The sequence below is a fragment of the Bactrocera latifrons genome, unplaced genomic scaffold (genome assembly GCF_001853355.1).
Source record: "Bactrocera latifrons isolate USDA-ARS-PBARC rearing strain unplaced genomic scaffold, ASM185335v1 scaffold_209, whole genome shotgun sequence".
Taxonomy (NCBI): domain Eukaryota; kingdom Metazoa; phylum Arthropoda; class Insecta; order Diptera; family Tephritidae; genus Bactrocera; species Bactrocera latifrons.
Genome location: NW_017535619.1, coordinates 356440 through 379434, shown reverse-complemented (window position 1 = coordinate 379434; position 22995 = coordinate 356440). Strand labels below are relative to the sequence as shown.

Here is a 22995-nt window from a genome sequence, read left to right as displayed (position 1 = left end):
TAGTAAATGCCACAAGGACCTACTCGTCTCTGTCCTTGTCCCGTCCATCGCATTTCTTGGACGGCGGTGATGTCAGCCTTTATTTTTACGAGGACATCAACCTCTGGGCAGCGGCACCTTCCCAATTAAGGGACCGGACATTCCAGGTGCATGCCCTCAATTCGTAGTCCTTATTTCGTTTGTCTCTCATCCGAGGCTGTTGTTGCGTTGTCATTAGGGTGGTTTTTTTACGTGGCGGGTCCCAAACCCAGCGCACAACCCTATGCAGGGAATGTTTCGCCTTCTCACTTTAGCTCACCTTCAAACGGATGTTCTTAGGCTACCCAGAGGATACTTGGTCAAGGACCGGAAGTCGTGAGCTGCTTGAGTCATATGCAAAAGAATCGTTTCTGGCCACTCCCAAGTGAATGGCGATCAGAGAACTTTCCTCACTTGCGTGAACTTCTACACATGACTCCATCCTATGTTATGCTGTTGATAGAAAATCCCACAAGTGGTGGCACAGCCTTTTGCTTTTGCAATGCTTTTTTAATTTATAAAGAACTACAGTCCTCTTCACACAGGGATCTAAGCCCTTTGACTTTGAAAGCATTCAGACGAAGCGTATACCAGGGACTACTGGCCCCAGCATATGTCAGAGACAAACGAAGGCCCGAATCAGTGAACAGCAACCGCAATTCTACATCTTCTTCTATAGGCCATGCATTTATAAAACGTCACAAGCCAACAGTCCCTTCAGAAATTCGTCTTGAATCCAATCGCCATCAACCTGAAAGAGCACATCAAGAAGATGCTGTCTAAAGAAGAAGAAGATGCTCACTAAAATATTTCCAGTCCGTACTATTTGGCAGTGTAGTACATGCAAAGTGCCTCTTTGTCTATGCAAGGTAAAAGCTTGTTTTTTAGATTTTCATGAAAAAAAAATTTACCTGAGTTCCGTTCCGGAGAATTTCATTATATCATATAATATTAATAAACAATATAAGTAACTCATAATTGTTTTGTTTCTATCAATAGTCACGGTGGTTAGTGCCCCTAACCACCTCATACCTCGAAAACCTTCATATAATACGTAGATTTTTTGTTCATACTTTCAGTGATATTTCAGCTGTAAATAATACCAAAACAATAATCGAAACATTCAATATATTCTTAATCTAAAAGCGTGACTGAAAGAGTTAAAATACGTTGCGCAGTGTTCGGATGCAATAGTAACAATGTTAAAAATACTGCTACAGAGTGGAGATTTTTCCATTTCTCTAACGAAAAAACAGTACTAAAACAATGGATTCATTTTTGTCGTCGGGCGGACAAAATTAATGTTAAAAATGCGTTAATTTGTGAAGTGCACTCCATAAGCCTCCGAAAGCAATTTGCAGTTTATAATGTTTAATTATATCATTTTGATTACAATAATTTTACTTGAATAACCAAACACTCTTACAGGTTTAAGCTCGCGGAATCCAACGAAGTTACTACCTAGCGCTTTTCCCACGTTAACCACTGCTCCTGTAGAAGTTCGTCTCGTTTAAACCAGGACGTTTTAGAAATATTTTGATGTAATTAGTTTAAAAGGCGGTCTTCACGATCACCCTGACAAGCAGGAGTTGAAGTATAAGCTGCGTTCCTATATACTTGGTCCCAACGAAGGAGCGGTTACAGATGAAGGAAATGTTATAGTCGATAACACCCCAGATTTTGAAGGGAATTACTTATCTCTAACTGGGAATTATCAATATATATTAAAATTAGATAGCATTATAAACCTAAAACTACAGAAAATATTTTAATATAAAAATGAACTGATGTGAACAAATGAAAATATATACTTACTTACAAACTAAGTTTTTGCATACTTACCACTATTTCTTATCTTAATTATAATAATAAACTTAATAAACAATTTATTCCATTCATTTATACGCATGTATGTATTTATTATATTTTTGCAGGTAATATTTTTTCAGTTGGGTCACACTTTAGTTAGCAGATCTAAACTCCACTGGCCCAACTGAAAAAAATTGATGACTTGGAGATTCTCAACAACGACGGACTTGAGAATTTGGCAGGGTACATCTGCCACAAACTTGGTAAAGACAACCCTGAAATATGTGCCAATTCAGAAAATTGTTCATCTTATACTTGGGTGGATCCCCTTTCTGAAGACGGACTCTCAAAACCAACAGATATGTTGATGGAGCATATGCGAGCCTTGCAAGCAGTATTTGATGACATAAATGGTACTGATTTGCATATATTAAGTTGTCAAAAAAGTCTTGCGGTATTTTTGCTAGTTGGCGCTGAGAGCGCGTAGTTCTAGTTTTATTCGGCGCATCGGGTCATGCTATACCTTTTTGGAAAGCTCATTTCACGCGATAATACGTGTTTGATTGAATGTCGTTTCTTTTAAGTCGTTCGTGAGTTATAGCGTCGCAAACATGGAGCAAAATAAAGAGAAAATACGGCATATTTTACAGTACTACTACGATAAAGGAAAAATGCATCTCAAGCCGCCAATAAAATTTGTGCAGTTTATGGACCCGATACAGTTTCCATTTCCACCGCACAACGATGGTTTCAAAGTTTTTGTTCTAGTGTAGAGGTGGTCGAAGATTCGCTACGCTCCGGAAGGCCTGTCGTCGAAATTGCGATAAAATCGCTGAATTGGACCAAAGAGACCGGCATAGTAGCAGCCGTAGCATCGGTCAATGCTGGGCATGAGTCATCAAAAAAAAATTTTACCAACAATTGAAAATCCAATAAAAAAATACCGCAAGACTTTTTTGACAACCATATATGTACAAATCATGTTCAAAAACACTTAGATTTAAGTAATTTTGTAAACTGTACCACGAAAGTAAAAGAATTGTTAGAGCTAGAATATTTTTTTTTTTTTGGGATTCATTCCCTAAATAAAAACATAATTAAAAATATGTACAGCAGAAAAAGAAAATTAAAAAAGACAATAAATTGATAAAATGAAATAAAAAATATTCAATATTTTTATTTGCATAAATGTATATGGTTGAAAACAAACACAGCAAAGAGATAAAATTAAATAATACAATGAAAATACAATGAAATTAATATGAAATTAATATGAAAATATTCACTTCTATTGATATCTATATATATTTACTTATATTGATGTTAACTTTTGATGATATTAATGTTCTGTATCATGGTACCATGTTCTGTATGCTTGCAATACAAAATTGCTTCTTATTGCAAAGAAAAACTAACAACTAAAATCAGCTGATTGTACGTTGGTCAACCTTAGTAAGTAACAATTGCTAAAAAATCTAGAAAACCTAATAAGTGAGAACTTCAAACATTATTTCCTGCTTAAAGAATAATAGAATGGCATCACAGTTTTTTCATTCCAAAAACCATTGTGAATGCACACTTTCACTTTGCAAGCAAACAAATAGTAACAAAAAATCATCTGTTATAGTAAACAAACTGTTGTTAAAATTTCCAAAATGCTAACTTCTATGGTTAAAGAGTATCAAGTTAAACAAGCCAAGCGAAAACAGGAGCAAGGTATGCAATAAAAAACAAATAAGGATTCGTTGTAATAATAAACTAATTTATGTTCAGAAATACGACGCAAAGACGTTATTGAATCATCAAATGAGTTAACACAGGCCATTGTAGACCACTTAAATGTTGGGTGAGTATGTGCTTACATACTATAAGTACGGAAAATTTATTTTAATGTCACTTTTGGTAGTGTGGCACAAGCATACTTGAATCAAAAACGTTTGGATGCCGAGGCAAAACAGTTACACGTCGGCGCTACCAACTTTGCCAAACAGACGCAGCAGTGGCTGCAATTGATTGATAATTTCAGTAGTGCATTGAAGGTACATCTGTTTCTTGAAAGTTAAATTTTAATTAAAAATTTTTGTTATTCCAGGAGCTGGGTGATGTGGAGAATTGGGCACGTAGCATAGAAAGTGATATGCAAGTCATACAAAATACACTGGAGATAGCATATAAGACATCCAGGCAAACACAACAATATAATGCTAGCAAATAACTGTGAAAACAACTATTAGTTGCAAATATAAGTTATATGAAATCAGTGTTGATATTTATTTTCTTCCAAGGAAATAGAAAACGTCATTTGTACTACATTTACAGTTATACATTCTAAAATATTTCCAATTACGATTTCAAATTTTTCCCTGTAAATTATACATACAGAAATCAAAATTCAGTTGCTTTCCATTTTTTCTTTTATTCCATTTGTATTAGTAAATATTAAAACTAATTAAAATTAAAATTACAAGTAAACAAAAGTAAAGTCTCGCTTTTTTATAATATATAAAAAAAATAGCAGCGAAACGTCTCCACTTCAGTTATTTGATGTCTACTGGACATACATACATTTAAATAATTACATATGCAAATTCTTTAATGCAGAGGTGGCTACATCACATTTAAATAGTGCTTCTTTTTTTTTTGTTTTAATTATGAAATTGCAATACATACTGTCTACTGCTAAACAGAGTTATAAAAATGTTTGGTAGTCAACAAATAAAATGTGTTATAAGTAAGCAAATAATAAATGATGTTATTAAATAAATAGCAATTGTAATTGCATTGAAACTAGCATAAATAATAAAAACAGAGTAAATGCCAAACTTGGGCGAAATAATTCAATATTATGCTGCTGGCTGAATAGTACGTTAATTCGATTGTTACAAATAAAAAACACATTCCATACATTATTTATAATAAATAATTTGCTGTCAAATGTTCAATATAATGAAAACGTTAACAAAACACCCACGTAAGGAACCAATAACTCATGATATTTCGGTATAATTCAGCAGCTATTTAAAATCTGTAATTTTTGTTCACATTTTGCACATTAAGTCCATTTGAAAACATAGGGAGCAAAAGTACTACAGTTTATGTTTTCTGTGTAAAAATTACTAATAACATTATAATTTATACACATAGCAGTTTCAATAGCGGGCACGCCCTGTAAACGAAAAACAAACAAATTCATTCTAAGTTAAATATCATTTCGATTTAATACATACGCGGAGAGTAGGAACGACTCCGACTGCGTTCATAACGACGCCTTCGATCACTGCGGTAGTTATTGTTGCGACTGTGATAAGGTGAGCCCGAGCGACGACGGGGACGATAGTCATCTCGATAGCGATCATTATGCTCACGTTCACGTCTTGGCAAACGAAGGTAGAGAAAAATTAATAATCTTTACTTATATACATTAAATTACTATTTGTTTACATACCGTGTTTGTCGGCCCATATAGACACCAGGAGTGGGAGTGTGCGGTCTTTGCGTTGTTGAGTAATCAACTCTTATGCGCCGATCATCAATTTCCATGCCGGAGCAGGCGTCCTTGGCCGCCTTTGCATCCGCTATGTCCTCATAATAAATAAAACAAAATCCACGCGATCTACCAGTCTGTGGAAAATAAAATATATTATATTAGAAATCAATATCTTCAAGATAATTTTAACATAATTATCGCAAATGTATGGGAGAGCCTTTAGTATGTACACGCAAGTGTCTTTGGCGTGCTACTCATTATCTCCAATTTAGAAAGTAATTGGTTTAGCCATTTTTTAAGGTCATTTAAAAAAAGTTTTATTTGAAAATGTATCCATAATTAATAAATGGCAACTCCATGCTTCATTACTCGTATAATCAATATGCTCACCTGTGCATCAATTACAACTTGTATTCGTTCAATGGGTCCAAATCTGGAAAATATATCACGTATTTTTTGTTGCGTTGTATACACACTTAAACCAAATACACCTATACACCGATTTTGCACTGGCTTTTCCTGTCAAATTCAAACCAGAATGTAATATATAAATGCACAACTTTAAAAGCCATACAATAGGACTCACCCTATTACCACGACGCTTTTCGTATGTGCTACGGGAACGTGAACGGGAAATACGACGACCATGACGTGGAGAGAGTGACCTTTTAACATGCGAAAGAGGAAAAAATTCAAATATTGAATATTGGGTATACCACACCAAGTGTAAATATATATTTTCAAAAAACAATTCGCATTGATAACTGTGTTGATCGTTAGGTTATTATGTGTGCCCTTTAATATTCTTTTTTCACACTTGAGTTTCATTGAGAGGATTGTATTGTGATGAAATTTGAAAAACTTGCGCTGTTGCGTTAGACTTGATACTATTGTGTACTTTTTATTTTTTGCGTTCCGCCGTTTGTCTCGATCATTAAATCACAGAAGAAACATTTGGGTTTTTGTCTAATAATATTTGCCGTTCAAGTCACTTCTGTGTAAATTTTTGAAATTGAATCTTACATTGAAATTATGCCTTTCATTATTTGAGTTCATATAAGTTTTTGCTACAATTTCACTATTCTGAAACGGGAAAAACAACCACTACGTTATTGAAAACTATCGTTGTAAATACAGTGCTTAAAAATATTTCGTGATTTCGACAAATCATTTTAAACAAAGAGTTACAAAACTCACACCATGTCGAAAGGCTTTAGTTATTTACAGCCGTGAAAGCTGTTATGTATCTATTTTTAGAAAATATATACATAAATATAGTTACTCTAGAAACTCAAATATCACAAATATTTAAAGCAAAACGTACACGTCTTATGATTTTTAAACGATTATGAACGCCTTGCAAGAAAATGTATCCACTTTGTAAAACTAAAACTCTGCAGAAATAAAAAAAAATTCTGGTTGTCATGACGACTGATAAGACGTGAAAAATAAATTTAAATATATAGATGCATAAATTAGCCACTAACGTGAATTATGCATGTATGTAGATACTTACGTTGAAGAGCTTTGACTGGCTTCTGAGTAACGTCCAACTCGTCCTGATGGCAGTGGTGGCGGAGAATGCGGTTGTCGTGAAGCTGATCTACTGCGAGAACTGTACACCTTTTCTCTTGAATGTCGTCTATTTAAGAAACTTAAAATTACTATTTTAGTAAGTTTGGATTTAACAATTGATACATACCGACGCCCATTGTTGCGGCGAACTGGTGACTTGGTGTAACTACGACGTGGGGAAATACTGCGACTACGTGAACGAGGACTCTAGAATAAAAAAAAATTAATTCAATAGTGTTTATTAACATTTCGCGAATACCTTAAACATAAGCCCCATAAAATGAGGTTATGTTAATGTTTGGTTACATTGAATATCAACTAAACTTGATGGAAAGTTTCACTATATTAAAGTATCTGATTATTTTCAATGTTTTCGCGAATTTCTTAGTCAGCCACTTTAATTTTACTACATATATGCCGGTTAACAATGTAAAGTATGCTAGTGCAGTCTTTCGCAAGCGTCATATCGTCGCTTTAAATAACTAATATTTTATATCTCTACACTCACCATTATAACTATTCTACGGGGTTTAATTTTATTTATAGTATAGTATAATTATTATTCTACCACGAATTTTTACAATTAGCTTGTGATTAAAATAAAAATGCCCGCTTGCTCTGAATATGAGCTGACAAATCACAATAAACTTTTTGTACTAGTAATATTCACAATGCCAATATGGATAAAGTTGCCAACTCTTCAAATATTTATAGCTATAGCAAATGCAGTGACAAAAGAATGGACATTATTGCAATTACTTAACAATGTCTAAAACATTTCCGAACTGTTACTTTCTTTAATTAAAAGCTCCGTTATAATACTGAAATATATATAGTTTTACCTAAAAGACATCATAGTTCCATATAAACTTAAAGCAAATACATAAAAATTATAATTCGCAAATATATTTGCATTTCCAAAATTTGTCATTTCTAGGCCTATTAATGCCCACATTGAATTGTCTGTCAACCATTTCGGGTATAAATGACATCCACAAAAACAATATACAACCAAGTTTGTGGATGTACGCGCGCGGTACCGCTTGTTCTTTTTGTGAGTTTCGCAGATTTATAAAGAGATTATTTTCAGTGCAAATATCTACATTAATGTGACAATTTAAAGTGTTTAAATGCTAATTTTTACTGAATATTGAACAGACAGTGTACAGTGCAGAAGAACTAAATATTATATCTACATAATAACTCCTTAACGGGGAGTTTTTATAAGATTTCCTTTAGTGTAATATAAATGCAGGCAGCAATGGCGTAAGGGTGAATGCAAAAAAAGAATAAACATTTTGCTGACAAATATATATTTAAAAATGGACGAAATTGAATACCTGGAAGAGTACGAAGATTTAATTCTACCAAGTAAGTATAAATTGCTCTAAACTCGTGATAATTGTTTTTTTTTTTACAATGCCTATAATTTATACTTTTCTACTAATAATTCGATATTCATGTCTTAAGCAATGAGTACTCAAACTGCAACTACTAAAGGTCGTAACAGGACTAATCTTGTTACTATGCCAGATGATGAGGACTCTTCTTCTATAGATCAAGATATTTTCGACAGTTTATTCGATGATAACTCGGACGACGAGTCTGTAATGCATAAAAAAGGTATGTTTGTGGTGCGTCAACTTGTGCTGTGTGTTTTATTCAAAATATTTTTCATAAGGGCCTGCAAAACTGAGTCAGCGTAGTGAACACAGTTCACGATATTCTCGCGTTTCCATGGACTCGCTCGATATGCTTGTAAAAGAATTAGGTATAAAATATAAAATAGTTTTGCAAGTTCAAATACATATCAACTTATATATAATTTAGGTGAGCCATTCAATCCAAATACAGATGGTTCGAAATCGACCAATAAACCCCAACCTAAACAAAGCAATGTTAAGGTTACTCAACCCAACAAAACAGTACAAAAATGTGAGGTTCAGATTTAAATCATATTATTTTGTTGGGAATTTAATTTCGATTATAAATTTTATAGCTACAACCACAACTACAATGACAAAAGGTACCAACTCACCAACGCCTGCATCTAGTGTGAGTATGAAAACCAACAAAACAGAAGCAGCTAAAACAATTGTGGAACGCAATAACAAAACTAAATCCGTGGCTACGGTAAGGCCAACAGTGCAACAGAATCAGGGCCAAGCATCAGCGTCAACAAAGATAATAAATTCAAATGATGTAAGTTATAGTATGCGTGTTTCATTTGACAATTCAAATTTATAAATGATATATTTATTTTACAGAACGCGTTGCCAACAACACGCATATTACAAAGCAATAGAAGTTGTGGTATTCAAAATGCGAAAATAACTAGTGGTTCCACAAATTCAGCTAAGGGAGCCTCGCCCACTCCGTCAACATCGCGTAAACAAATTTCAGCTGCTACTTCAACAACCAGCAGTAACAGTAATTCGCTTAACAGTAGCAAGCATAACACGCCAATTACAGGGTCTAAGCGAATTATTGAACGTTCGCAGACAACCATTATAAAACCTGAAAAACCACAGATTAAAGATCCCGCAGAAGATCCTTTAAGTAAGCATATTTATTACTAAATATTTGTATTTATAAAAATAGTTGCATATTTTTTTAATTAAACATGTATTTATAATATGTAATTATATTACGTCAATTTGTTAGGTTTGGAAAATATTGAAAATGAATCGGACAGCGATACTGATTCGTTTATATACTCCGATGTATCTGCTGATACATTCGTTACATTGAGTGATGTGGACTATGATGAACGGCATATTATTGAATTGTCTAACGACTCCAACTATGAACGTGCTAATCTAGGTAAGTACATATTTCATAACTTATTGAGTAAGATAAGGTGGAAGTAAAAATGAAAAAACCTACAGACAAAATACGTGGGTCAACGCCTTCCCCCACAGTTTCTGATGATTATAAAAGTGATAAGGAGGATACCCAGACAAAAATGACGTCGAAATTTGAGGAAAATTCTAAGGAGGGCTCTGTATTGGAAAGAAATGCAAATGTTACGTCGAAATTTCGAGTACGACAATATGTTGACGCCGAGGTAACAACAAGTCGTCAACGAAAACAAGAAACGCCTAGTATTTCGAATGATAAATTGTCGAATGCGGAAATAAATTCAACATCAAAGGATACGCTATTGGAGCGTATAGATACTGTGCTATCCGTAGGAAATGATAAAGCAGAGGAGCTTAAATTTAATGCGAAACATATTGATAAAGTCGAATCTGAAGTTGAAGTTGTAATTGATAGTACAGATGAGGCCAAAGATAAGAAAACGGATAATATGCCAGAAAGTGCAAAAGCTTGTGATCACGTGGATGACATGCCAATTGTAAAGCCAGGAGTAATTCAAGGTGATCATCTTAAAACACTGAAATTAGAATTACTAACCAATGCATTATCTTCCGCAGAGCCATTCACAACTGAAACAATGGAAATCGATATGGGAGAAATTGTGGAGGAAGACGTTGAAAAAGAAAAAAATAATTTGAAGGATAAAATTAAGGAAAATACTGTTGAAGAAAGTAAAGAAATGCCAGATTATGATAGAACTCCTAATGACGCAATAAGGGTTACAACAAATAAAAAAGTTGATGATGTAATACAGAACTTGCCAACTACTGAAAATATTGATGCATCTGTGCACCAACTAGAAGTCATAAGTGAGCAGGTTGTCGAAACAGTGGAGAGCGCTGAGACAAACGAAACCTTAAATACAAAACAAAATGACACAGAGTGCACTACAAATGTGTGCAACGAAAGAGAAGTGAGCGAAAGAAATGCTAATGAACTACAAGAAGCGGCAGTTGCAGTAGAAAGTGTAACTAATAAAACTCCAAATATTTGTAATGAAGATCAAGTGGGAAATGTAGAGGCAGAAGTAGCTCCTAAAAACATGGCAGATGAAAGCAATAGCAATAGTGCGATAAAAACAGATGGCGAAAATGTTGAAAGCCAAGGTGACGTAAACAAAATAGAAAAGGATGATACCAAAGCGCATGCCGAAAAAGACATCGATCAAGAAAATTTCGGGCTGAACACGGGAGAGGAAACAAATGCAGAGTTGCAATTGAAGAAATACGAAGAACAAAATAAAATAATAGCAACATATGCTACGAAACAAATTGAGGAGACTGAAAATAGCAAAAAGGATGAAATTAAAAATGAAAGCTCGTCAGAAAATTTAAAATCACAAAAGGAGAATGAGGAAGACTGTGCGATCAGTTCGAAAAATGCCAAAGCATCGCAAGAAACTGTTAAGAAAATCCGTGGAACGGATAAACAACGCGTGAGCCTAAGGCGTTCAGAGACACCCGTGAGTACCAAATTTACGGAAAGTAAATCGCAGATTGTTGCCAAGAAACCAACCGAGAAAGAATCTAAATCTACCAATGATATGAAGAAAGCTGCATCAAAAGCTAGTGCTGAAGCAGATGTAGAAAAAGTGGTGGATGATGTTTATATATCGGACGGAAAGAAGGATGCAACGGTTGTATCTAAAGATGGCAAATCGAATGAAGATATCGAAAGTGTCAATATGAAAGAAGTAGGAAAAAGGTCACAATCCAGCAGGAACAAAAGTAATACACAAAAAACGTATAGCAAAATTGATGACAGCAAGAGTATTAGTAAATCCAATATGGAGACGGATAAGACAAGTTCTGAAATACAATACAGGAAGTCTAGATACGATAAAAAGGAAGAGGTTTTACGAGCAGTTTCGAATAGTGAACGTAGCGACGTAGCGGAACCACAATCTGTAGATGGAAAGCAGGAAGTTCGTGAGACAGAATATAGCAGCACAGTAAAAGATGTAGATGAAAGGAAACTCATAAAAGAAGTAATAGCAGAGACACAACCTAAACCCGAAGATATGATGCGCTTAGAAAAGTGCAAAACGCCTGAATTGACACCAAGACACGATAGAAGAGTGCGTGGACTAGTGGTCTCCTTGAAGAAGACCGATTTATCAAAAGTTCTTAATGAAAAACTTTTACGAAAAATAAACACCCAAGCAAAAGGTGAAATGCCAACTGATGTAAAGGAGAGTGAAACAGCAGCCGACGGCAACATAGAAAAAGCCAAAATAGACTCGAAAGAGCAAGAAATGCCGACGGTTACAATAAAAAGTAGATCGAAGGAGGATATGTCTTCAGATATAAAGAAAAAGGATTCTTCCGTTGAAAAATCAACAGAAGTAGGAAACAAAGATTTAAAAGTCGAAAATACTACAGAGAAAGCAAAAGAAGATACTAAACACGATAATCTTAAAGATAAAGCTGATATATGTAGGAGGGATGAAAAATCGGGCGAGAGCTCAAAGAGGTACTCTAAATATGAAACACCTAGCAGTAAAAGCAGGCGAGAGCGAAGTACTGATAAATCTGTAGAAAAAGTAAGTGAGTATTCGAAATCCATGAAAGTTGAGGATAAAGCAGAACATTCATCGAAAGAAATCTGTAATAAAGCAACAAATAAGGATTCAAGATTAGAAAAATTTGCAGATGATACAAAAAGATATTCAAGGGGTGAAAAAATTCCTGAAAGGTCAAAGAGAGAATCAAAATATGAGAGGTCTACGGAGAGAGCAAAGAAGGAATCAAAGGAAGAAAACCCTTCAGAAAAATTAAAGACTGATTCTAAAGATTCTACAGATAGAACAAAGAAAACTTCGAAAGAGGGAAAGTCGATGAGTGATGGCAAGTATGAAACAGAAATGAAGGAATCAAAAGACAAACCTGAGTATAAAATGAGGGGAGACTCAAAAGAAGAAAGATCAAAAGGTTCTTCCAAAAGGTCTACAGAGAGAGCTAAGGAGGGTTCAAACGAAGTAAAATCTGCTGAAAAAACAAAGACTAATTCAAGAGAGTCTATGGAGAAGAAGGCTCCAAAAGAAGAGAAATTTTATGAAAAATCTAAAAAAGACTCAACAGAAATATTTGATGACAAATGTCAAAGAGACTCGACAGACGAAAAAAGTGTCGAAAAAATTAAGGGTGAATCAAAAGACTTTACACATAGGACAAATAAAGACACAGATGAGGCAAAATCAACGCGCCTTTCAAGATGTGATAAATCTATAGAGCGTTCAAAGAAGGACTCAAAGGACGAAAAATCTGAGATAAATCTAAATAAAGTTTCAAACCAGAAAACACCATCTGCAGAAGCTAAGATGGAATCAAAGCATGAAAAGTCCGCGGATAGATCCAGGAAAAATTCAAAGGAAGAAAAAGTAAGGGGTGATTCTATAGAGCGCTCAAAGAAGGACGAAAAATCTAAAATATATGCAACTAAAGTTCCAAATGAGAAAAAAACATCAGAAGAAGCTAAGATTGAATCAAAACATGAAAAGTTCGCCGATAGATCCAGGAGAGTTTCAAAGGAGGAAAAAGTAAGGGGTGTTTCGAAAGAGGAAAAAACTTCAGCGTCAACAAGAGTTGATTATAAAGAAACAAAAAAATCGGAGCAATCAAAGTGTCATTCAAAACAAGAAAAATGTACAGACAAAGAAAAGAAAGACTCAAAAAGTAAAGAATCTGAAACAAAGGCTGCAATTTTTTCGAAGGAAGATAAACCTATAGATAAAACAATTGAAGATTTAGAAAAAACCCAAGAGGTAAAAGCAAAGTCAGAAGATGACAAAATTACCGATTATCGGCAGTTAAAATGGAAAACTGAGAAATACACACGGAAAACGAAATCTCCTAAAGATACTCAGACAGTGTCAGATAGTGAACTGAACGTTGAAAAGGAATCTAAAAATGGGACTTGTGAAGCAAAGCAATCTACCGTACTAACTGTAATGCAAACCGAAACAAGCGATAAGAAAACTATAAGGCAAAATTCGGCACTCTCTGATGAGTTAAACATGGAATCAAATGCAGACTCCACAGAAACTGAAACTACTCAAAATTGCGAAGAGAGCGAAAGCAGATTAATAGATTCCACTGTTGAGAGTCGAAAAGAAGATATAGAAGTGACAGAAGAAAAGGGCGATGCTAACGATAATGTAAATACTAGTAAAGTTGAGCAGAACGATAATAAAGGTCACACAATGAGTGAAAACGTCGATAACACTCAAAACGAGCGCTGCGAATCTCAAAAACCCAAAGAAAGCAAGCATGAATATCAAGTAAATAAAGATACAAAACAAACTACTCTTAGTACAAAGAAAGCTGAAAAGGAAACAGCTATTATCGGAAGCACTGAAAAAGCTGAATTAATAACAGCTGCTACTGAAAACACTGATAAATCTAAGACAGATGGAGTTGTTGCAAATAGCGTTAGCGAAAAATATGCTTCGAGAAGAGGGAAGTTCTATAAAACACGAGATAAAAAAGCTGAGCTTAAAAACGAAGAAGAGTCTGCTGAAAAAGACGGACCGGAAGCTAAAGCTGACATCAAAAACGAAGAAGAGTCTGCTGAAAAGGGTCCGGAAGCTAAAACAGTTGCAGAAAATTCAGAGGGTACACTTCAAAAGAAAGTTGAAAAAGAAAAGGAACACAAAACTGCACAAAAGCAAGAAGAGAACAAAACGGAAATTGTAGAAAGCAATGATGTAGGTAAAGTGGAAACTACAAATGTTGCCGAACGCGACCAAAAGGTATTGCAAGCAACAAAAGTTGACGAAAATGCCACGAAAAAACGAGCTAAATCCCGAAGAGTTGCTGAAAACACACACAAACGAGAGATTACGAATATGGAAGTTGAAGTAGAAGAAGAAATAACAAAAAATGAACGAAAGATGAATGATACTACAATAGAGAATAAAAATGTAGCTGAATCCCCAGATAGCAAAGCAGCACCAAAAGTTGTGGGTAGTGCCGATAAATTACTAAATCCAAATGATACGCAAACGGTTGACGAAAGTGCGAACGAGAATTTAAATAAAGAAGTAGAAGATGCAGCGCTGAATGCCGACGAAATTGAACATAACCAAGCTAAAGCTGGAACATTAAAGGAAACCGTAAACACAACGTTAGATGTGAATGCAAAAACTCAAACAGCAGATAAAAATGCAAATAAGAATGTCGATGCTGAATCTGTTAACACGACTGAGAAAAATTATTCAAGTCAAACTCATGGAGATAATAACGTAGCAAATAAGGACGTAACGACAGAGCACGAGGGCAACACAGAAAATACAGATCAATCAAGTAAGCAAGAGTTTTCTACGCAACAAACACCAACAACGAAGGAGAAAGGTGCTGTGGAAAGTGAGAAGGAATCAGCAACTGGAAGTGGCGGTAGCAGAACCACGAAACATAATCGTATACGCAATAATGCAGATATAAAAATAATTTCTCAATCGCCACAACTGCAGTCGGCTGACGAGGACGAGCATGAGGGCGCGACCCGTCGTTCAATGCGCACGCGCGCTGCCGATCATTCGACTAGCATTAAAAACGGTTAATAATAATAATCATACTAATGTAGAAAATATTTTTTTAACGAATATTTCTGTATATTTTTTCCTTAAAGATACTCACAAGAAATGTGTTAAAGCTACTGCAAATCAAACGCCAATTTCGGCAAATGTTACACAAAAGCTGCAAAAAGAGCAACCGAATAGCAGTCGAAATGCTACAGCGACGCCAACCACGAATTTGACACGCAAGCGCATGCGTGATCTCACGCCAAACACATTAGACGAAAATAACGGTAAGTAGCTGTATATAAAAGCTATTTGATGTTGTATAACCTTTTCGCTATTTTTTGTCTTAGATTTTTCATTAGAACAAGAAAAGTCGCTGAGCAAAAAATTAAAATGGGAGTCGGTACGAAAATCTTGTAAGTACTCAATTTAATTTATAAATTGTTATTTTTGTTTTTATTTTTATATTACTTTTATTTAAAAATATTATATTTATTACTAAATGGTTATTTGTTAAGTTTTTAAATTTTATTTATTTTGTTTATTTTACTTAAAAATATGTTTTTAATATATTTATAAAATTTTTATAAATTTTTTAATTATTTTTATTAGTTTTTTGTTTATTTTTATAAATAATTATTTTTGGTTTATGACGCTATATTAATTCTTAACACACACAACAGCACGCATACACCACGATGACGTTGACACCAGCGAAGGTGAACCTGATGCCGCTGCGCTTGCCCAACGAGGCGTCAAATCCTTTAGCGCAAAGGAAAGTCCAGCAAGCATGAGCGCACAAGAGAAGCAAGGCAAATCAACGAAAAGTGGCAAGAGTATAAGTGAGAGTGCAACCAATGTGGCAACAAAGCATAGCACTGTCTCCGAAGTTAAGCAATCGCTAACCGGCGATAACCTAAAAACTTCTAAAACGCGCGAAAAAGCAATTAACACCAGTCAAAACGCTAATAAAACTCACACGCCGGAAATGAAACGTAAGCAGGAATATGAAAAGTTACCAACCACAACAACATCGACCGAGCCGGGCAAGAAGCGTAGAGCTGATTTGGAAAATGCACAACAGTCAGCCAAGAAGTTAGCACGTGCAAATGATGAGACCACACAGCAACAAAAGAACACAATGTCTAAAAGCGCAGTTAAACAAGCACCGTCCACCTCGACTGGCACGCCTACGGCTGTAACACTGTCAATGGCAACAGAAGACACTGATCCATTGCAATTGCCGGTGAAACGCTTTAAACGATTACAAGCCATCGATGGTTATGATACATTAAATATAAGCGAGGAGCGCAAAGAAATTAAAGCAGAAGAGTTGGACCACAAAAATGTAACATCAAAACGTAAATCATTGCGCGCGGCAGGGCCAACTGATAGCACCAAAACGGCTGAAACAGCACATAAGTCAACACCAAAACAACAAATTCAACAGCAACAGCAGCAACAAAGAGCTGTACCAGCAAAGCAAGTAGAAGCCACAACTACTGTGTCGCTTAAGGACAGGAAGATTGCTGTACCCAACCGGACCGGCGAAGATGCAATGAGCAGTTCAAGCAAATCACCCACAAAATCACCTGGTTCTAAGGTAATCACTTTCAAAGAGTGGTTAGAGCAACAGAAGAAAAATACCTCTGAAGACGGTGGTGAAGAAGTGCTCTTTGAGCCCGATGAAAGTGCCATACGTATGGATAATGTTGCGACTGCCACAACGGCGGAGCCGAACCGCGGCAATCTAAGCTCCAGCGAAGTAAGGACTGTTGCCGAACAGAAACCAAATGAGACAACAGTGGTGCAAACCGTATCCACTGAGGTCAGCGCTAGTAAAAGTTCAACCAAGAAAACGAATGTACGTGATGCCAATAAAAGAAAGAGGCAGACAGAGGCGGCTTCCAATGAAACGAAAGAAGGTGTTGCAAATGAATTGCCCAAACAGACGCCACCCGCTGCAAAGCATGGGCGCATTGAAAAAGTGGTCACACCAGCAGCAGCACAGTTTAAACGGCCATCATTGCCGCAAAGAGTGTCACGTCTGACACCATCGCGATTCAACAATCGTCCATCAACACAGACCGATGGTCGCGCAGGCGTACACGGCACACATCAACATCTACGGGTAAGCTTATGCTTATAGTATACTCAAATTTATGATTTTATTAAAAAAACATATTTTACAGAAATTAACGGTACAACGGTTCGACGCTAAAATGAAATTGCGTAAATTGCGTGTGCGCATTAATCGTTCCACCGTTGCAGCATATTTCAAAAATTTGAATTTAAAGGTTAAAGAGCAAGGTGAGGCTTTCTCATTATTTTACCATTATTTGTGCAGAAATAAATAACTTCATATTTATTTTTTCTATAATTTTATCCAGTTGTTGAGAATCCGGTTATCTCAACTTCGCATTCAGTGACTGACATTATATTGTCAGAAAGCGAAGCCAAAGCTACAGAGCCTTCGCAAAAACGTAGCTCTCAAAAGGATCAACATGCTCCAGCTAAGAAACGCATAGTCAGCCAGCCTACAACAGCAACAACCCCATTACAATTGCCTACACTAACGGCGCGCCCAAATGTTATTTCTGCGGCAGAGAACAACGATGCGTTGAAATCTTCACCTGCAACTATGCCAGCATTAACGAAGGTGCCGCCCAGCGTGGAGCAAAAATCTCCAACAAAATGTAAGTGAATTAATGAAAAATAAGAAAAAATTTAAATTCGGTTGCAACAAAGCTAGAACATTCTTCACAGATAAAAAAGTTTCTATACAACAATTCGATTTTGTTCGGTCGGTTTGTATGCCAGTATGGTCCGAATTGAACACTTTCTTCGGATAATATTGCATTATCTTGGATAATAATCCGCGCTAAATTTCATGACAATATCTTGTGAAATATAAATTTTTTCCATACAAAGACTTGATTCCGATCGTACAATTTGTATGGCTATATGCAATAGTGATCCCATATCCACAGTTTTGATAAATTTTAAATCGAATCAGCTCATCACGCTTATTATATAACATAGAACTTCATAATATAGACGTTTTTTGTTTCCGAATCAACGAGTAGATGTTTAAGACTCAAGCTGATATTTGGGTAACTTAGAGAGTTCGCGTCTTTTTGTACTGTAGTTTCCGTCAATGCAAATTACTCTCACAACTCAGAAAGCCATGCGTTAGTAGCAATAATAACTAAGTAACAGTACATTTTACCACACCTACTTCTTTTTCCTTTTCCATTAGCTTAACCTAAATATATGATAAACAAATCAAGATTGGCAATTCGATTACTAAATTAAATAAAACTGAAATATATATAAAACGAAACTATGTTTTTTTTATGTTTAATAATCTAGCTCAAGAAAACACAGATGCTTCCCAAACTGAGACAGCAGATCAGCAATTTGGCAGCACAGAAGAGTTATCTCTGTTAACTCCAATGAAATGTGTCACAGTACCACAATCGACGAACAACAGTTCACGTTCACAGCAACAACAACAGCAACCAATTGCTTCAACAGGCGCTGAAGTTATGCGTGAGAAACGCTCAAGCACGGCAAGTAGTTCTGACGCCAGCGTCACACAACGATCGCAATCGACTGGCAAGCAAACCAACAGCAGCAGCAGCTCCACAATCACCGCCGCTAGCACTGCAAGTATTGCTAACGATACACAATTACCATTCACACCGGTAGTGCCTAAAGAAGAGGTAGTGGATGAGCACACAACGCCCGCACAACAAGCAGCTGCTGGTATTACGTCGGGCGCAAGCGCAGACAACGCCCCTACCACGAATTCCTTAGCTTCGCGTACACTTGCTATAGCAGCCGCCACCACTTCGGCACTCAATCAAACGCCTACAAATGATCCAAGCGGTTATTATGGACTGACGCCGACACAGTTGGATTCAAATGGCACGCGTCTGTATTCCTTCCTGCATCCAGCTAAGTACAATCGTAATCACGGCTGCGTATTGCTCGACTACTGTTGTCCAAATCTGGACGGCCCAATGCCTGCTATTGATCCGACACGTATACACGCGCAAGTGCAAGCCGGCGTACGCGAACTGCCCGCGTACATAGTGATGTCAACGAAACTTATAACACGCGCCGATTTGGAGGCCAACAAGAATGTTATACCGGCTTCCATCCGACAAAAGGTGGAAAAAATCACTGCTGATGCTACGAATATACCGACAAATCAAACGTCTGTGCCGACGATAGCAAATGGTGCACCGAATACAGCTGTAGCAAACGTAACACCGGTGGCACCACCTGTGCCCGTCAGCAAGCCCACAACATCAACAACTGCACTAACGCCAACCATAACGGCATTGCAAAAACATTTGCCCTCAACCACGGTCATTACACCGAAATTGATGCCATCGACATCTACACCCACAATGGCCACACTAGCAACATCTCAATTACCGACGGTATCGGATTATCAGCGTTCTTTGTTGCGCACCAGCATACGTCAGTTCGATGCACGTCTCAAAAAATACTATTATCGCATTGCAATGCTTTCGTTTTCCGAACGACAGACGATTATTGACAGCATGATCAACTCAACAACGCTGACACCCAAAGATGTCGACTGTGCTGTGCGTTTGATTGACGAGTATGCTGCACAAATCGCGGCAACTACTAGTCCGACCAATGTAACTTCGCCAGCAATACAATCAGTATCAAAAGCTATAACAACACAAACCACCAACACTGTGGTGCGCACCACAACAATACAGCAACAGTCACAGAAATCGAATTTGCAAAGTTCTAAAACTCAAGTTGCCGTCTTAGATAAGGACAATAGTTTATTGGGTTATCAGCTGGCAGCTTCACCAATGCCGATGAACAAATCATCAATATCTACAAGGTCCAGTATAATGTCGACGTCGATAACAGGCAGCATGAACACATCGTTGCCAACTGTTACGACCACGTCGAGCATTGTTTTACCCACACTGAAGGCTACACAGGCCTCACCAAGAATTTTTTACACCAAACCTCCAATGCAGACGTCTACACCGATTGCAACAACTACTAGTAACGCTAACACACCGCTTAACGATGGTAAAACCACATCGCTGAGAAGTACACCACGAATGGGGCGAGAGTTGACAATACGTCAGGTGAGAAAGTGAAAACCAAAGTATCTAAACTTTTTTCCCATTCCGTTCCTTTTCGTTATTTTTTTAAATGTATTAATAATAATTTCTCGTTTTTTATTTATTTTTTTTTATACGTATTTTTCTATACTTTTTTAATTTTTTTAATAGTTTTTGTAATTATGTATATATTTTTTTATTACTTCCTGTTAACAATTTTTATATAACGTTCAAATCCAACAAAAACTGTTCAAGCCACTAGGTACCGAATATTTGGACCCCAGTACCTACAGTTGATTATTGTTCGAAAATATTGGTCAATTCAGGGATAGTACTTCTCCGGGTGACTTAGTACCTTAAATATCGGCCAATATGTGAGCTATTTCAATGAAAATGATCTAGCGTATTTTACTCATAACAGTGTATCTTTGTGCCTAAAATAGATAAATTTGAGCGAAAAATTTACTTACCCCCCTTATAACTAATATCAGAATTTTCGAATATTGGGCTGACTTTACTCCATATGATTACTTTTTTAGTAATTGACATGTTAATGGTATGTGGAATTGAGAAAAATAGATAAAATTTGGTCGATACTAACCCAACTTCCTGCTTCGATTCTTGTAAGTTGCAAGATTATAAAATTTTCGGTTGCACTCGAAATTAGCTCTTCCTTACTTTGTTATATATATATGTTAATAAGCTTTTTTTTTATTATCATATTTGTACATATATATTAACTGAAATGTTGGACCAATTTTTTTTTGGTTTGTCGATAAAATGGATCGATATTTTGGATGAAAAGTTGCAAAATAACTAGGCAAACTTTCTTTTCTCATTCTCATTGTAGAGTATATTTTTTTATGAATTTATCAGTTTCAATACATATTTCATTCAGATCGAATTTCTAACAAATCATATCTTTAAAAATATTTGCCGGATAAACTTCAAATTTTCGAAGAATATTTTCGAATTAATTCGCATTCGATACATGTGCAAAAACGGAAATCAGAAGTGAATATAACCCCTTAACTGCGTAACTTACTATGAGCGTGTTAATATACTTACCGTTAATATACTTCTGAAAGCTACAACTTTTCGTTAAAATTCAAGAGCCGTTAAATAACAACTTGAAAATTGCTACACGTTTTAAAATCAGTTGCACATCAAAATTAAATTCTAAAATGGTATAAGAGGACTGATTAAACCGTACTAATCTTAAAATCATAGTTTATTCACCTAAGAGTATTAGAATGTATTATAAAAACATCAAACTAAACTTTTACTTAATAATTTTCCGTTTATAAAAAATACAGATTCCACAAAAACTAAATTCAGTGCCGGTGTCGTCCTCAACGGCATCCGGAACTCTACCAACACGCCGTTTACCAACATTGACACGTAATCCACATCTGACAGCAGGCAGTTCGGCAGAAAAGAGCATTTCCGAAACGATTACAACGCGTTCGGCTGTCACCATTTCAACTGCACCGAAGCGCATGACACGCGCCACCGCAGCGGCCAAAGTGGTTGTGATAACACAGAATACTGATGGCAATGGTGCGCCGCAAGATGAATGTATACTGCCGGACGGGCATGAAAATACTGAAATTAAACGTGAGAAGGTCGATGATGATTTCGTTGGTGGTAATTAAATATAATACAACATATATTTTTATCATTTTTTATAATAAAAATATAAAAATAGTAATAACAATGGAAAAACAACAACTATTTATAAGATCAATACAATATGACAACTACTTACCCAATAGAATGTTGGAATGTTGTACGGGGAGTAGCGTAAAATTGTTTTGCTAGATTAAGTTTTACTATAATGACTTCAGTCCTTTATAAGTTTCTCTCAATTGCATAAATGTTTGCGATTTTTTTGCAAAATGGTGTTTAACATTTTTTCTCATTACTCTTCATTTAATTTGCAAACAAATACATACTAAATATGTAAACATTATTTCATATTTTAATGTATACAGAATTTTAGTAAGAGCGGCTAAATTTCTCACAATAAGGACTAAATCAAGCACCCATGTTCATCGAATTCGCCTACAACTATATTATACTGCAATGTATGACGTAACATTTTATTTACCAATAAATATATTTGTATATATAGTAATTTATTGAAATTACTATTTTTCTATTCTTGTCACAGCTATGTAAGTCAAGAAGTGTAAAAATATGCTATAAGAGTTATTAAATTTGAAAAATGTGAGACCCAGCTACTCTATTATAATAAATGCATACATACATATAAAATATTATTTTGTGTGGAACCAAATTTAATAAAAAGAAAAGTCGTATCTTTTTACTGCCACCGCATTTGCCAATATGTACGAGTATGAATAAGTATGATGGATGCTTTCATACTGCAACTCATACTCGGATATCTTAGAAACTTAAATATGAATTTTATAAAACAAGCAATTTTAGTGGTAAATTGTAAGAATTTTGTGCGTAACAACAGCAATTTTAAAACTGACGCCTGCACAATTGCTGCCAAAGACTGTGTGCCAGACGGTGATATTTTTCCTTTTGTTGAGTTGGGGTTAAAAGATTCCTAT

The 22995-nt window shown here is 35.8% G+C and overlaps 3 protein-coding genes across 5 annotated transcripts; 2 read left to right on the top strand and 1 right to left on the bottom strand.

The window, feature by feature from the left end:
- The first annotated feature begins 3387 nt into the window (after positions 1-3387).
- Positions 3388-4088, top strand: LOC108968283 (biogenesis of lysosome-related organelles complex 1 subunit 1). The gene is made up of 4 exons (XM_018932200.1): positions 3388-3543; positions 3601-3673; positions 3734-3866; positions 3920-4088. The coding sequence occupies exons 1-4, from the start codon at positions 3483-3485 to the stop codon at positions 4040-4042; spliced, it is 390 nt and encodes a 129-aa protein (XP_018787745.1). The 5' UTR covers positions 3388-3482; the 3' UTR covers positions 4043-4088.
- Positions 4089-4459: 371 nt separating this feature from the next.
- On the bottom strand, positions 4460-7530 carry LOC108968281 (transformer-2 sex-determining protein). 2 transcript variants are annotated; one of them, XM_018932198.1, is made up of 8 exons: positions 7398-7530; positions 7017-7096; positions 6831-6968; positions 5901-5979; positions 5705-5833; positions 5273-5448; positions 5055-5200; positions 4460-4993 (listed from the first exon to the last, which is right to left on the bottom strand). In XM_018932198.1, the coding sequence occupies exons 1-8, from the start codon at positions 7398-7400 to the stop codon at positions 4977-4979; spliced, it is 768 nt and encodes a 255-aa protein (XP_018787743.1). In that variant the 5' UTR covers positions 7401-7530; the 3' UTR covers positions 4460-4976. The 2 variants fall into 2 exon arrangements, with proteins under 2 accessions (XP_018787743.1, XP_018787744.1); XM_018932199.1 differs by having other exon boundaries at positions 6831-6956.
- Positions 7531-7904: 374 nt separating this feature from the next.
- Positions 7905-22692, top strand: LOC108968295 (mucin-5AC). Of its 2 annotated transcripts, none has more exons than XM_018932226.1 (16): positions 7905-8260; positions 8360-8512; positions 8571-8660; positions 8720-8824; positions 8889-9091; positions 9157-9448; positions 9554-9712; positions 9778-10269; positions 10327-15324; positions 15398-15577; positions 15653-15706; positions 15974-17421; positions 17483-17600; positions 17681-17986; positions 18663-20437; positions 21730-22692. In XM_018932226.1, the coding sequence occupies exons 1-16, from the start codon at positions 8212-8214 to the stop codon at positions 22066-22068; spliced, it is 10761 nt and encodes a 3586-aa protein (XP_018787771.1). In that variant the 5' UTR covers positions 7905-8211; the 3' UTR covers positions 22069-22692. The 2 variants fall into 2 exon arrangements, with proteins under 2 accessions (XP_018787771.1, XP_018787770.1); XM_018932225.1 differs by having other exon boundaries at positions 15641-15706.
- The last annotated feature ends 303 nt before the right edge of the window (positions 22693-22995 follow it).

What these genes read in the sequence shown, in the direction of transcription:
- LOC108968283 (XM_018932200.1), top strand. Translation starts at nt 3,483, where the DNA reads ATGCTAACTTCTATGGTTAAAGAGTATCAAGTTAAACAAGCCAAGCGA. An exon ending in CAAGCGAAAACAGGAGCAAG is followed by an intron (nt 3,544 to 3,600) that starts GTATGCAATAAA and finishes ATTTATGTTCAG; the next exon opens with AAATACGACGCAAAGACGTT. An exon ending in GTAGACCACTTAAATGTTGG is followed by an intron (nt 3,674 to 3,733) that starts GTGAGTATGTGC and finishes CACTTTTGGTAG; the next exon opens with TGTGGCACAAGCATACTTGA.
- LOC108968295 (XM_018932225.1), top strand. Translation starts at nt 8,212, where the DNA reads ATGGACGAAATTGAATACCTGGAAGAGTACGAAGATTTAATTCTACCA. An exon ending in GTCTGTAATGCATAAAAAAG is followed by an intron (nt 8,513 to 8,570) that starts GTATGTTTGTGG and finishes ATTTTTCATAAG; the next exon opens with GGCCTGCAAAACTGAGTCAG. An exon ending in TTCGACTAGCATTAAAAACG is followed by an intron (nt 15,325 to 15,397) that starts GTTAATAATAAT and finishes TTTTCCTTAAAG; the next exon opens with ATACTCACAAGAAATGTGTT.
- LOC108968281 (XM_018932198.1), bottom strand. An exon ending in AAAAGCGTCGTGGTAATAGG is followed by an intron (nt 5,834 to 5,900) that starts GTGAGTCCTATT and finishes TGAATTTGACAG; the next exon opens with GAAAAGCCAGTGCAAAATCG. An exon ending in TATATGGGCCGACAAACACG is followed by an intron (nt 5,201 to 5,272) that starts GTATGTAAACAA and finishes TCGTTTGCCAAG; the next exon opens with ACGTGAACGTGAGCATAATG.